The 12,920-nt window shown below is 33.5% G+C and overlaps 2 protein-coding genes across 4 annotated transcripts in view; one reads left to right on the forward strand and one right to left on the reverse strand.

Moving 5' to 3' along the window:
• The window catches only part of LOC140434037 (adenylate cyclase type 2-like), a 53,703-nt gene extending 49,222 nt beyond the window's left edge, over nt 1–4,481 (reverse strand). For all 3 annotated transcript variants that reach the window (XM_072522022.1, XM_072522023.1, XM_072522021.1), the window contains exon 1: nt 4,218–4,481. The gene's annotated coding sequence lies outside the window, so the exon portion shown is untranslated. The remainder of the gene's footprint in view (nt 1–4,217) is intronic.
• A 5,824-nt stretch (nt 4,482–10,305) lies between these two features.
• LOC140434040 (uncharacterized) overlaps nt 10,306–12,920 on the forward strand; it is an 83,143-nt gene continuing 80,528 nt past the window's right edge. The window contains exon 1 of the mRNA XM_072522028.1: nt 10,306–11,280. Coding sequence (XP_072378129.1) covers nt 10,354–11,280 — 927 coding nt within the window. The 5' untranslated portion in view covers nt 10,306–10,353. The remainder of the gene's footprint in view (nt 11,281–12,920) is intronic.

Below are 12,920 nucleotides of genomic sequence, written 5' to 3' on the forward strand. Positions count from 1 at the left end.
AAGCTCTAGAAAAACGCAAAGTCATACTGAACAAAAGAAACAACAACAATACACCATGGTTCAGAAAAGAAATAAAAGAGAAATGCACAGAGAAACGAGAGGCCTACACGAAGTACAAAACATCAAATACTCCAGAATCCCGAGACACCTATAGAAAAATACGAAATGAAACAAAGCAGTTGGTAAGAAGAATAAAAAATGAACACTAAGAACAGCTTACAAAAAGGATGGAAAACGACTTCTACGGTACACAAAAACAAATAAGAAGATTTATAAGAAACCAATGAAAAGAAATGGCAGAATTGAAGTGATACAAGGTGTACTAAGACAAATCACAGAAAAGGCCATCGAGTCCAATAAACCAGCATATCTATGTTTTATAGACCTGACAAAGGCTTTCGATCGCATCCAAGTCGAAGACGTCTTACACCTACTGTATAAAAGAAACATACTAATCAATATTACACAAACGATCGAAATCAAATACAGGCAAAGTTAAATGAAAAACTAACACAGTGTATACCAGTACAAAGCGGAGTCAGACAGGGTGACTTGTTAAGTCCACTGCTCTTTAATTTAATAATGGACGAAATAATACAAGCAGTACGTAAAGGTTATGGTTACAAAATGGGGAACAAAGAAATTAAACATTATGTTATGCAGAGGACGCCGCATTAATCGCCGAGACAGAATACACAAAGAGCTCCAAAGATTAACTCATATCTTCAATACAACAGCCAAGAAATACAATATGATAATATCAGCAGAAAAAAACCAAATGTATGACAACATCTAAATACCCACTATGATGTAAAATCGAAATTCATGGAAAAATAATAAAGCAGAAAGCAAGGTTTAGATATCTGGGAATAGATATAACTAGTTAGGGAGATGTTGAAGAAGAAGCACGACAGCAAAGCTTAAAAGCAAATATAGTAGCGGGATTTCTTAATGACGCAATCTGGAAGAACAAACACCAAAGACATGACACAAAAACAAGAATCTATAAAGCAGCAATTAGACCTATATACCATACACGGCGGAGACAAGACCTGACACATCTAAAACGAGACGACTACTAGAAACAACAGAGATCAAAAAAGTCTGTTGGATAGGAAGAGAAATAAAAAAATAAGAAGATCATGCAATATAGAAGACATAAATGGATGAGTGACAAAAACGGAAACAGGAGTGAAACGAACACATTAGTAGAATGGCAGAGGATACGATAGTACGAATAGCACGAGATAAGTCACCAAATGGACGAAGAAGTATTGGCAGATCAAGAAAAAGATGGTGCGATAATTTAAACAATTTAGGAGGCTAATATTGAAAAAGAAATAGGCTCTAAGGCCTACATATAAGAAGGAAGAAGAAGAAGAAGGGAATTTTCTATAAAGAGAAGGTGTATATGCAGTAGTGGATTAAAAAAAGTTTGGTGATGATAGTAACATATATTAACTCATCAATTGATAATCATTATTAAGTAGAATTCTAACGCAAACTCTTGTCGATAAAGATAGATCACCTGCTTTTAATTAAAATTATTAAATGATAATGCATAATTGAGTAAACTTTAAGAATTTGCACTTTAAACATTTGTCATAGGTTCTAAATAATCGTATAGATATTTTAGGTGTATTCCAGCAAAATGATTTTATTGTAATATCAACAAACTGATAAAATAATCGATAATCGTGATCATTATCGATAGTCACTAGTTTTTACTAATTGATTTTTTATCATGCATTGTTGCATTTTAATTTGTTGGAACACAAAACCACGTAATAATTTAGCAGTCAGAGATGAAAATGCCATTGAACCTCTAAAAATTATACTGACAAGCTGAATTTTGCTGAGGATGTTAATTTTAGGTCTCCAAAAAAGATTAAAAAAGGTTTACTACTTTTACCCTCAGGCTTTATCCTAAAACTCCCCTCGTAGATGGGGGAAAACGGAAAAAAATCGATTTACCAAGAATCTGTACGCCATGGAAAAAAATATTTTAAATAAAAAATGTAGCTAAGATAATTTTGAACTTCTTCTTCTTCTTCAAGTGCCCTGTCCGTTGCAAACGTTGGCTATTAACATCGCAATTCTGATCTTGTTTGCGGCGCTTCTGAATAGTTCGACCGATGTGAGCCCGAACCACTTCCTCAAATTTTGGAGCAACGAGTGTCTTCTCCTGCCTGGCCCTCGCTTACTGTCTATTTTTCCCTGGACAATCAATTGCAGTAGACGGTACTTATCGTGTCTTAATATGTGACCTACATATTTAAGCTTTCTTTGTTTAATTGTATTCACGATTTCTTTCTCCTTTCCGATTCTTTGAATTACCTCTATGTTGGTGACATGTTCGGTCCAGGATATACGAAGAATGCGTCGGTACACCCACATTTCGAATGCTTCTAGTTTTCTCGTGAGCGTCTCCGTCAGCGTCCAGGCCTCCACACCATACAGTAAGATCGGAAAAATGTAGCATTTAACTAGACGTAGTTTTACATAAGGTACACATAAGATTCTACATGGTCAATTAGTATGTTACTTATCCGTAACTGTCGAGCAGGCTGTTGCTTCCTGCTTATCAGCATCCACTTTGTCTTCTTGAAGTTGAGGCTCAGGCCGTATTCCTCACTAACTGAATAAACTCTTTCCATCACCTGTTGTAATTCGTCTATGGTACTGGCAAGGATCACCGTGTCGTCGGCATATCTTATATTGTTCGTTAACTCGCCGTTTATTTTTATGTCCTCATTTGCATTTTCCATACATTTGTTAAATATTTCTTCGGAATAAATATTGAATAGGAATGGGGATAATATACACCCCTGACGGACACCTCTTTTGATCTGCACACTTTCAGTGAGTTCGTTGCCAATTTTTACTCTTGCTGTTTGACCCCAGTATAGGTTTGCCACAATTTGAATATCCTCGTCGTCAATACCTGTCTTTCGCAGAATATCTATCAATTGCTCATGATTGACATTGTCAAATGCTTTTCTAAAATCCACAAAGCACAAATACACGTCCTTATCAACGTGTTTACACCGCTGTATAAGCACCTGGAAAGCGAAAATTGCTTCTCTAGTTCCAAGTGTTTTCCGAAAGCCAAACTGCGATCTATCAATATTTGACTCACATTATCATATATTCTTCTATCAATGATCTTAGTGAACGCTTTAGTGACATGATTGATCAAGCTTATAAGCCGGTAGTCATCACAGATCTGGGCATTTGGTTTCTTCGGCATTGTAATAAATGTTGACTGCAGCCAGTTCTCCGGGATTTTACCGCTATTATTTATGTTGTTAAAAAGTTCAACTAGATTATCAAGAAACTGTTTGTCTGATTTACATAGGATCTTTAATATTTCGCAGGGTACATTGTCCGGACCTGCTGACTTATTGTTTTTTAGTGCTAATTTTGAACAAAAATGTTTATTATCATTTTCTGTGTAGAATAAACCGTTGTCTCAGGAACAACGCTTGAAGCGATCGACAATTTTTCATGCCAGTTACGCGTGCGAAATCAATGTTCAATAAAATTTGTATCAGCTCGACGGAAAAAGTTCGATATCTTTTGATCCAAATGTCATATCAACAAAAATCAGGATGCGTCTTAAAGATAAAGAGAGCAGTTTTTGTTCGCAGTTTTTGTATTTTGCCGCAAATTAACTAAGTTTTTATATAGGCGTTAAATAAATAAACGTGGCGCGATTTTAGCCAATTTTTATGACTCTTATGGGATCAATACAATTTATTCCTTAAATTATCGGGCCAGTGTAAAGTTTTAATAACTAGCGCCTAATCTTTAAACGTTAGCATTACAAACGTTCTAAAACATTTACATCTGCTCTTTTTCAATTACACTAGTACGTTTTTCAAAACTACCCATCTGCTGCAAATTACACTCAACCACTTTCTTTGAGGCATTTCCCGTGACGTGCGATGGTTCATCATGTTCAAAATCATCTCAACTACAGTTTTTATTTACTGGTTACAGGTTCTTGGTAAATCGATTTTTTTGAGTTTCTACCCCTCTACGAGTGGGGGTAAAAGTGGTAAACTTTTTTGCATCTTTTTGCGGCTGGATGCATTACTGTTCGTGATTAACTTTAGATAAGTTATTTATTTTATCATTTTGTATCAAAAATTTTTTCTGCATAAATCGTATTTTTATCATAATAAATTATTTAAAAAAACAAATTATTTGCTTACCTGCAAATTTAGAAAAACCACTCGTTAAATGTTCTAAAAAACCAACTGTCAATATTGTCCAAATACCGCACAAGGTTTACGTAAATTCATCTTCATCACTTTACATTTTGTCCAAATTTACTCTATTTATACACTTCTTTATTGTCCAAATTCACTGAGGTATATTTTATTTACTCTTTCGAAAAATCCAGATTTCCACGTTCAAACATCGTATTTGTACCGAACATTTGGTTCTCACAACTACCATATCTGATTGATCGTTACTAAAATCTCGATATAATTATCTTATCCATTAAGTATACACTTTGTCTTATCTCGTTATCGATAACTGTAATTAATTATATGATAACTTTTCAAAGAATCTTTCCATTTTATTGTTATTTTTTTGTAGAGTACTAGAATGACGCGATTGTGTTATTTTTTTTATTTACGCATATCCTGTAAAGTGATATTGATTTAGATAGTTTTTGTACGTTGAGAATCAAGTCTTAAATGTATCTTTTAATTGATATAATGGTTCCAGTTTCGTATAATTTTTTAAACAGTACTATATTGTACAGTAAAAATAAATAAATTTAGGTGAAAAGGCATCTTAGAAATAAAATAAAACATTTACCCAAATTATATAGTAATAGAAGAGAACTTTGACATGGATTCAGAGTTAGGCAATAGAAAATCTAATATGGATGGATCTGGAGGAAAAGATGTAACCGAATACAGTTGTACCTTGATAATCCGACAAGTATGGGATCAAAGGGGTGTCGGATTATTAAAGTGTCCGGATTACCGAAATTATATATTTGGCATTGTTTTGCTAGCAGTAGCCTACAATATTCTTAAATTTTATGAGTAAAACGGTACCCAGATTAATTCGCAAATGAAACACCCATTTCGGCTAACTAAAACATGTTTTTTAAAAGAAATGTGGAAGCTAATAAATTTAATGTATGTATGACGTATGTAAATGCTCACACTTTGAAAAAATCTGTAATTGTCTTTGGTTTTTTTTTTATTTATACAGTCTGTCTTTGCTTGTTCTTGTATCTCCTTTAAAATCAAAATTTTTTTAAAGTCATATGCTCTCTCCTCACACCAACACATCAAAATGTTTGCAGCCAATATAGCATCACCACAGTTGACGGTGAAAGATTTTTCATCCTGTGCTTCCTGGGTCACGTGTTCATCAGATTCTGTCATTTTTTTAAATTATTTCTTCATCTGTTAAGTCAGCATTAAGACTGTCATCTAAAATCCACTCTTGTAAAGCTTTTCTTGATTCTGATGAATTAGTCATATCGTTGCAAATTTGAAGTGCAGCATCTAGTACAACTTACACAGATTGGTCATTGGATTGTTTGTTAACTTCTTTTGAAAGGAGTGGGTTGTTGAGCTTAATATTCTTCCACGATTTAATTAGTGTATTAGGCTTGATTTGCTGCTAGGCAAACGCAGTATTGATAATCGCATCCTTGATGTTAAAGTTTTTCAAAATTAAAGTGATGTCAGTATTAGTTTGACTTACAATATACACAAGGAGTTGTTTCTTGTAGTGTGCCGTGAGAAATTTAATAACGTTTTGATGCATGGGCTAAATCAATTTTGTTTTGATTTTTAATTCGTCCTTATCAGGATATCCTGCAGCATTATCTAAAAATGGGAGGGCTTTCACTGGCAGTTTCTTTTTTCTTAGCTCATCTTTAACTTGTGGGATAAAGCTGTTATTGTACCAATCTAGAAAAAATTCTCTTGTCACCTAGGCACGGCTTTGCCACATGTACGTAATTGATAGAGCTTCTCAATTTTAACATTTTTAAATGCACGAGGTTTTTTGGACTAACCCACGATTAGCCATTTCAATTTGTGGGATCCTGATGCATTCACGCATACCATTAGAGTGAGAAGTTCTTTCTGAAGTTTTTTACCAAAAATTTTTTTTTTTCGTCTGAGCGACAAATGTCTGAATTGGAAGTTGCCGCCAGTTTAGACCACTTTCATCAGCGTTATAAATTTGTTTAGGAATGAGGTTTAATTCTGTAATCTTTTTGCTCAAATTTTGAATACATTCAGATACCTTAGACTCATCTGCACTCAATTTCTCTCCACTTATCTGCAAAAATCGTATTCTATACCGTTTTTTGAAGTTTTCGATCTAATCTTCATGATGATGGATGAATGGACCATCACTATATCAACATAATCTAACATATCTACCAAAATGTCGCGGCTAGCGTAAGACTAACTGAACAAGAAATAAATAAATTCTGTATACACCAAGAAGTTATCGTTTCTTTCAAAGCTATTCATGCCACTTTTAGAACATACTTGTAAGAAGGCAGATCTGAACAAGTTTGATATAATCATAAATGGCCTCTATAGCCGGTCATATAAAGGGACAATATTAATGTTGGAAAAATTTTATCACGCTTTCTTGGAGGTCGAACTAAAGAATAATATGAACAAGACGAAAATAATGACTAATCTGGTGCTAAATCGTAATATTTCGACATCGACAGGGACAAATGAAAAGAGCTGATGGAGACCTATGTCCAGCAGTAGACGCGTACAAGTTGATCATTATCATGATGATTATGATGATATTGATGATGATGATGATAATGATGATGAACAATACAATATAAACTATAGTTTCACCCCTCTTCATGATCAATACAATTCACTATATCAACGTATTGATCTAGGCAACATTTTACAATTCTAAATTAGAAATCTTTATAAACAAAATAAATGAAAATTACAAGTAGGTCTTTTATTTGTTACTCTATAAGTTTTGTATGAAAACTCTTCCATTTCATGTGTATTAATTTGAACAGTCAGGTTACTCTCCTTTAAGTAACAGTAATTTTAAAATTACTGACACATCGTTTATTTCTATTGCAGGTTGGTATGTAAACCATTCTCCAAACCTTATCAAATTGATAGCGTTCAATAAATGAAACAATTTGTATACAGACATCCCGGTATCTTAATTGATTACATTGGCGATTTTCAAGTATTAGAAACAAGTGGCAGTTATAAGTTTGGTAAACAATGATAAACAAATTGTTCTGATTTAGTTTGTTAAAAAAGATCACGTGAAATATTCGAAATATAACATATATATATATATATATATATATATATATATATATATATATATATATATATATATATATATATATATATATATATATATATATATAGTTATATATACTAAGTTAGTAGTTATTGGCTTATTGGCATAGCTCGCAACAAGTAAAAAATAACCATAAAAAATATGTGTACAAGAGGAAAGGCAACCGTATAATATACGTATTTCTGACTATTGGTCGTCTTCTTGAAGAACTCAAAAGAGAAATCCAACAACTTAAGAATGAAACAATTAATTCATACCTAAAAAATTTAGAGATGATAATTTAACTGATATTTCTCTATAGAAAGCTACAAAAAAAAACTAAAAAGACCAATTATCCGCTCTCCACCCATCAGACTAGAGGATAGTAATTGGGCCAGGAGCAATAGATCAGAATAGAATAGAAATATGCTTTATTGTCACTGAAAATTGTACAATTTTATGGATAAAGCTTATAAAAAGTCAAAAAAATAACAATAATAATTTAAAATTTACTAAAATTTAATAAACGAACTAGTTTACGAATAAGTTAATTAATTGCTTGTACCCAAACGTACTGTAATTTCTTAGTTATTCGTTAATAAACTCTTCTACTGAATAGTATGGTCTTTCAGATAGATATTATTACGCTTTTGTCAATTTACGGAACTTAAGAAAAGAAGTTATAGGTCTAAGTTGCAAAGGGAGATGGTCGTATAATTTTTTTTGCCAAATATAATATAAATTGATATAAGGTTGAATGGTCGAATAAATGAATTTTGATTAAATAAAAGGCAGATATCGAGCACAGGTTTATTAATTTAATCTTGCCCAAGTACTTTCGCTCCCTAAAGCATCTTCAGGGGCATTTCGTAAATTGCAGCCCTTTTTTGGATAGGCCGCAATTGACGAAATGCCCCTGAAGATGCTCTAGGGAGCGAAAGTACTTGGACAAGATTAAATTAATAAAACTGTGCTCGATATCTACCTTTTATTTGATCAAATGAATATAATAGAGATTTATTTAATAACTCAGTGGAAGGGATCTGTAAATACATATCAAAGGTTGAATTTCTGGTGAAGTAGCAATGATTAGGTCTTGCTAGAAAAACATGTAAGTGTTTACGAATTAAGCAATCAGTCTCTAGAATATATAAAGAGGGAAGGGTTACAATCCCGTGATTTTTGAAGTTTCTTCTGTAATGTGTTTCTTTACTGAGGCCAAAGAGATACCGCATTACCCTTTTTTGTAATTTAAAAATAATATCAAATTAGGCAGCTGTACTAGAACCCCAAAAAGAAAGACCATATTAAAGATGAGACTCGAACAAAGAAAAATATGTTATTTTGAAAGATACTAAATTGATTTTTTTCAAAACAGGTCTTATTGCATAGCAGGGTGAGACTAGTTTTTTATTTAATCGATATGAAGGGACCATTTAAGGTTGTTGTCTATAAAAATACCAAGAAATTTTACAGAATCAATGAATGGCATTGATGAGCCTTGTTTGGCCATTTCATCTGCTTTCTTATTGCCCTTATGACCCTCGTTTCCTCGGAAATGATCTGGCTTCGCCCTGTATAATGATAAAAAGTGGTGGTAGATTTCGGAGGACTTCCAACGATCCAATAGGAGTTTTTTATGGTCTCCGTAATATGTGTATTACCTAGCAGCCTTATTGCTTCCACTTGCTGCGTCTTTGTCCACCACGTCACCGAGCCATAGGTTATCATGGGTCTAGTAACCCTTGTGTATAACCGTAGAGTAATTTTGGAGTTAAGTCTCCCATTCGTACCGCACATTCTTTTACATCTGCCCAGGGACATAGTAGATTTCTATGTGGTTTTCAGAATGTGAGTATTCCATGTAAGCCTATTATCAAAATACATCCCAAGGTATTTTGTTTTTTTGGCAAAACTCTGTTCATCCCAGCACCGGTGGTTTTAGGCCTTGTAGTGCTATTTTTTTTTGTGAAGTTGACGATTTGTGTTCTCTGAGCATTGATCATCAGTCTCTCTTGTTTACACCAGTCGTCAACTATATTTAGGGCTGCTTACAGTCTCTCAGACAACCCCTGAGCAAACTTGCCCCTGACAACGATTGCTATATATAAATTAAGACAATTTTGAAGATGAATTGCTAAATGAAGACATTACTGAACTTTTTAAAGTCCAAGATGTTTGAGCTAACCTTATATAATATTTTAGTGTCATGAAAAAACCTGAGAAGAATCATTGATTGTTTTATTCGGTATTAAAGTTTTCTTTGTCTAATTTAATTTATTCCTGCCACCACAAATTGTATAATCAAAAGAGATATTAAAACATTATTGTCATTTCTTTGACAATAATTTAAATATTGATGTGTTCCGATCTGAAATCGGTAAAAAATATAATACAAAACTTGAGCTTTCCCAACAAATAAATTGCCAAACTAGATTTATGCTGGTTTTATTATAAGTAGGTCGATTTCATAAGACGTCTTTACGCATAAAGTTCAGCGACTCTCCAAAAGTGACTTATTTGTTATAAAAGTTTAGATTAAACAGATTAAAATATTATTGTCGTATTGATGCGTCGGATCCCGTTGCATAATCACTAATCATATTTATTAAATATATCAATATTTATTTAAGCATCTTTGGTAAAGATTTACACTTTCGTCTTCTAGCAAATACACTTGACACAAAAACACAAGTATTTCATCCTGTTTTAGTAAAAGAATAGAGTATCTTTACAATATTACAATATAATAATTTAGGATTTTATCAGCTTGCAATCCAATTATTAGTTTATAACCATCACCACGAATAAAAGTATCTTAAATCGTTAACCATTCCAGAACACCAATGAGTAAATTATATTTTGATGTAAAATAAAAACCCCAATCAGGTGAGCAGCTGCCAAAACATATGGTACACGACCGACACAAATTTATAAACAGATAAATATAATATTTAGTCACCCATCGATCGCTCGTCAATATCAAAGTGTTCAGTGCTGTCGAGTGCCAAAAATATTTTTACCATGCGTTATTTTTATTACTACTTCAGACCATGGGTACTGATTCTAAAAATTTTGGGAGTCTTCCCCTTGGACTACATTTTAAGTGCAGATCCGAAGAATCTTAAGGTGAAACGTTTCGGCATGTCTGTTGTTTATTCCACTGTTATTTTTACGACTTGTATTGGTTGTTTGGTGATCTATTCTGGAGCTGTATTTCACGTGGAAACGGTCCAAGAGAGAAGTCTTCAGGCAGTTGTTCTATTCAGTTCAGCCAGATCTGTGATTTGTCTGCTTGCTTTTTGGCGGGATGCCAAAAAATTACCGTCACTTATAAATATTTTACATACATATGACCAAAAAAAGGAGGAACTAAATTTTGGTAAACGTCGTAGTTTCTGGTATAATATTCTTGTATGGACGATACTACCAATTTTTTTATCGTTCTTGTTAGCTGCTATGTACATATTTCTTTCGGCCTGTATAGTTATGGGAATATTTGTTCCAGACATTAGAAATTCCAAAAAAGGTTTTTTTGCTGCATTGTCACTCGGTTTTTTGGCTATATGGCACACATTTCCTCTGTCTTTATATATTTACTTTTCGGCGAAGATCATCCACAATTTCTCAGAACTAAATCAGTCGCTTGTACAGGAAAAGATCGTTGGCAATTATCTCGAACCGGCAAAGAAACCTATGGATCTTGAGACTGTTTCGAAATACAAGTATCTACATAACATGCTCTCCCAATGTGTCTACCATTTGGAGTACGCCTATGGTACAGCTTTAGCTGCCGACCAAATTTGCGTCATAGGGATTTTAATTATTAATTTCGCAGTGTACATTTGGTTGTATCAGATGGCGGATAATTGGGCTTTGCTCGCACATACTTCAGTTTCCATTTTATTAGCACTAGCAGTTCTTCTTACATCGGAGAGGATCAAAGAAGAGGTAAGAATAGATTTTTTATGTATTTTTTCGAGAAAATTATTAACACCTAGCTGATAATCATTTACGCATGTCAGTATGTTAAAAACCAAACCTAAAATTCAGAATAATTTAATCATAATAGAACCGTTCTTATGAAGATTAACTGTCGCAGATAATAACTCACCTCCTACATATAACATCTTAGTTAAAAAATATAGCAGCTGCCTCCTAACCCTTGGCTCGCATTTCTTTGGAGCAAGCGACTGGAATGCCAAAAATACTGTATAAGTATCACGACTAGCTACAACAAAAGGGACAAACCTACTTCGATTGTCACAATAAAATAATTCATACTTTCTATCTACAGGACAACCAATATAGTGGCCCGAAGATATCATCAAAATTCTTGATTTTCTAGATTTTACAATTTTTTGCAGAAAAAACCTCTATTAACCCATTCTTTACCAATTTTTTTTTTCTTTTATTTTTTGTGTTAAAAATTTGCCTTTTTGTCTAAAAAGATATATAGTTTATTGAATAAAATTTTAAAATTGGCATTTTGTCAATTTTTTCGTGTTTTTTTAGTGTCCCAAATGGGGATCGTAGCATACGCCATAAAAAAAACGGTTAATTATCAAAAACATATTTTATTGAAAATAGGCATTAATTTACATTAAATTCAATATATTTACGAATGCCATTTTACCATAAATTATATATATAATACAGTTGATGCATTGTTTTCTTCCATTGATCTTACATATTGCACATTTTCTGTTTTCCTTTGTTAGTTCTTTCCAAAAAATGACCTATAGGATATTTTTTTACTGACTGTGGAACATGTTTTTAATATAACTTTTGCAATGAGGGTCGACCAAGATTTTTTAGATTGGCAATTGACTTTATTTAAAGATTTGCCTTCTAAATTCCAAGAGCGGTATATTCTTATTAGCGAGAGAATATAATACCCATGTATACACAACTGTCACATCAATCATCATCATCACCTAGCCCTTTTCGTCCACTGCTGGAAATAGGCCTCTCTAATTTTTGTCCATTATGCTCTTGAGCACTCTCCACTCTATTTGGTGTTAAAGTTATTTCCTGAAATTTTTTTTTCTACTCTCAGAGAATCGTCTGTTGGTGCATATACTCCGAGTATCACTGTCTGTTTACCATAAATGTCTATACGCAGTTAAATTACCCTCTCGTTAATTAGTTCGCATGTTCTAACCCTGTTCTTCCACTAATTTTTCCCACTCCTGCCTTTGCTCTATATTCCTTATTAACTCCACTCCAGTGGTGACTATGATCTTGATCACTTCCGTCGTCTTCTTGTTCCATCCTTGTATATTTCACGTTGCATATATGAATGTTCTATATTTTCTTCGTTTTGATTTTTGGTTGAGCTTTAATAAGACTGATTTTCGTTTTTCTTACCCTTACGTTTTTCTGTGTGTTAGGTTGCTAATTCCTAATGCCACAACCCCCGTTTTTAGGACCTTTTCTTCAGCCGCCCATTCTGGATCAGACGCTGTTGGTTCTTCCGCCCTCTCGACCATTGTGACTTTTCCAGTCATCCTCTGCTCTTCAGACCGTTGACCGGTTTTGATCTGTACACCAGGCAGGGACGCTCACAGGGTGCTATCAGCTGGGTCAGC

This window comes from Diabrotica undecimpunctata, chromosome 2 (assembly GCF_040954645.1).
Source record: "Diabrotica undecimpunctata isolate CICGRU chromosome 2, icDiaUnde3, whole genome shotgun sequence".
NCBI classification, from domain to species: Eukaryota; Metazoa; Arthropoda; class Insecta; order Coleoptera; family Chrysomelidae; genus Diabrotica; species Diabrotica undecimpunctata.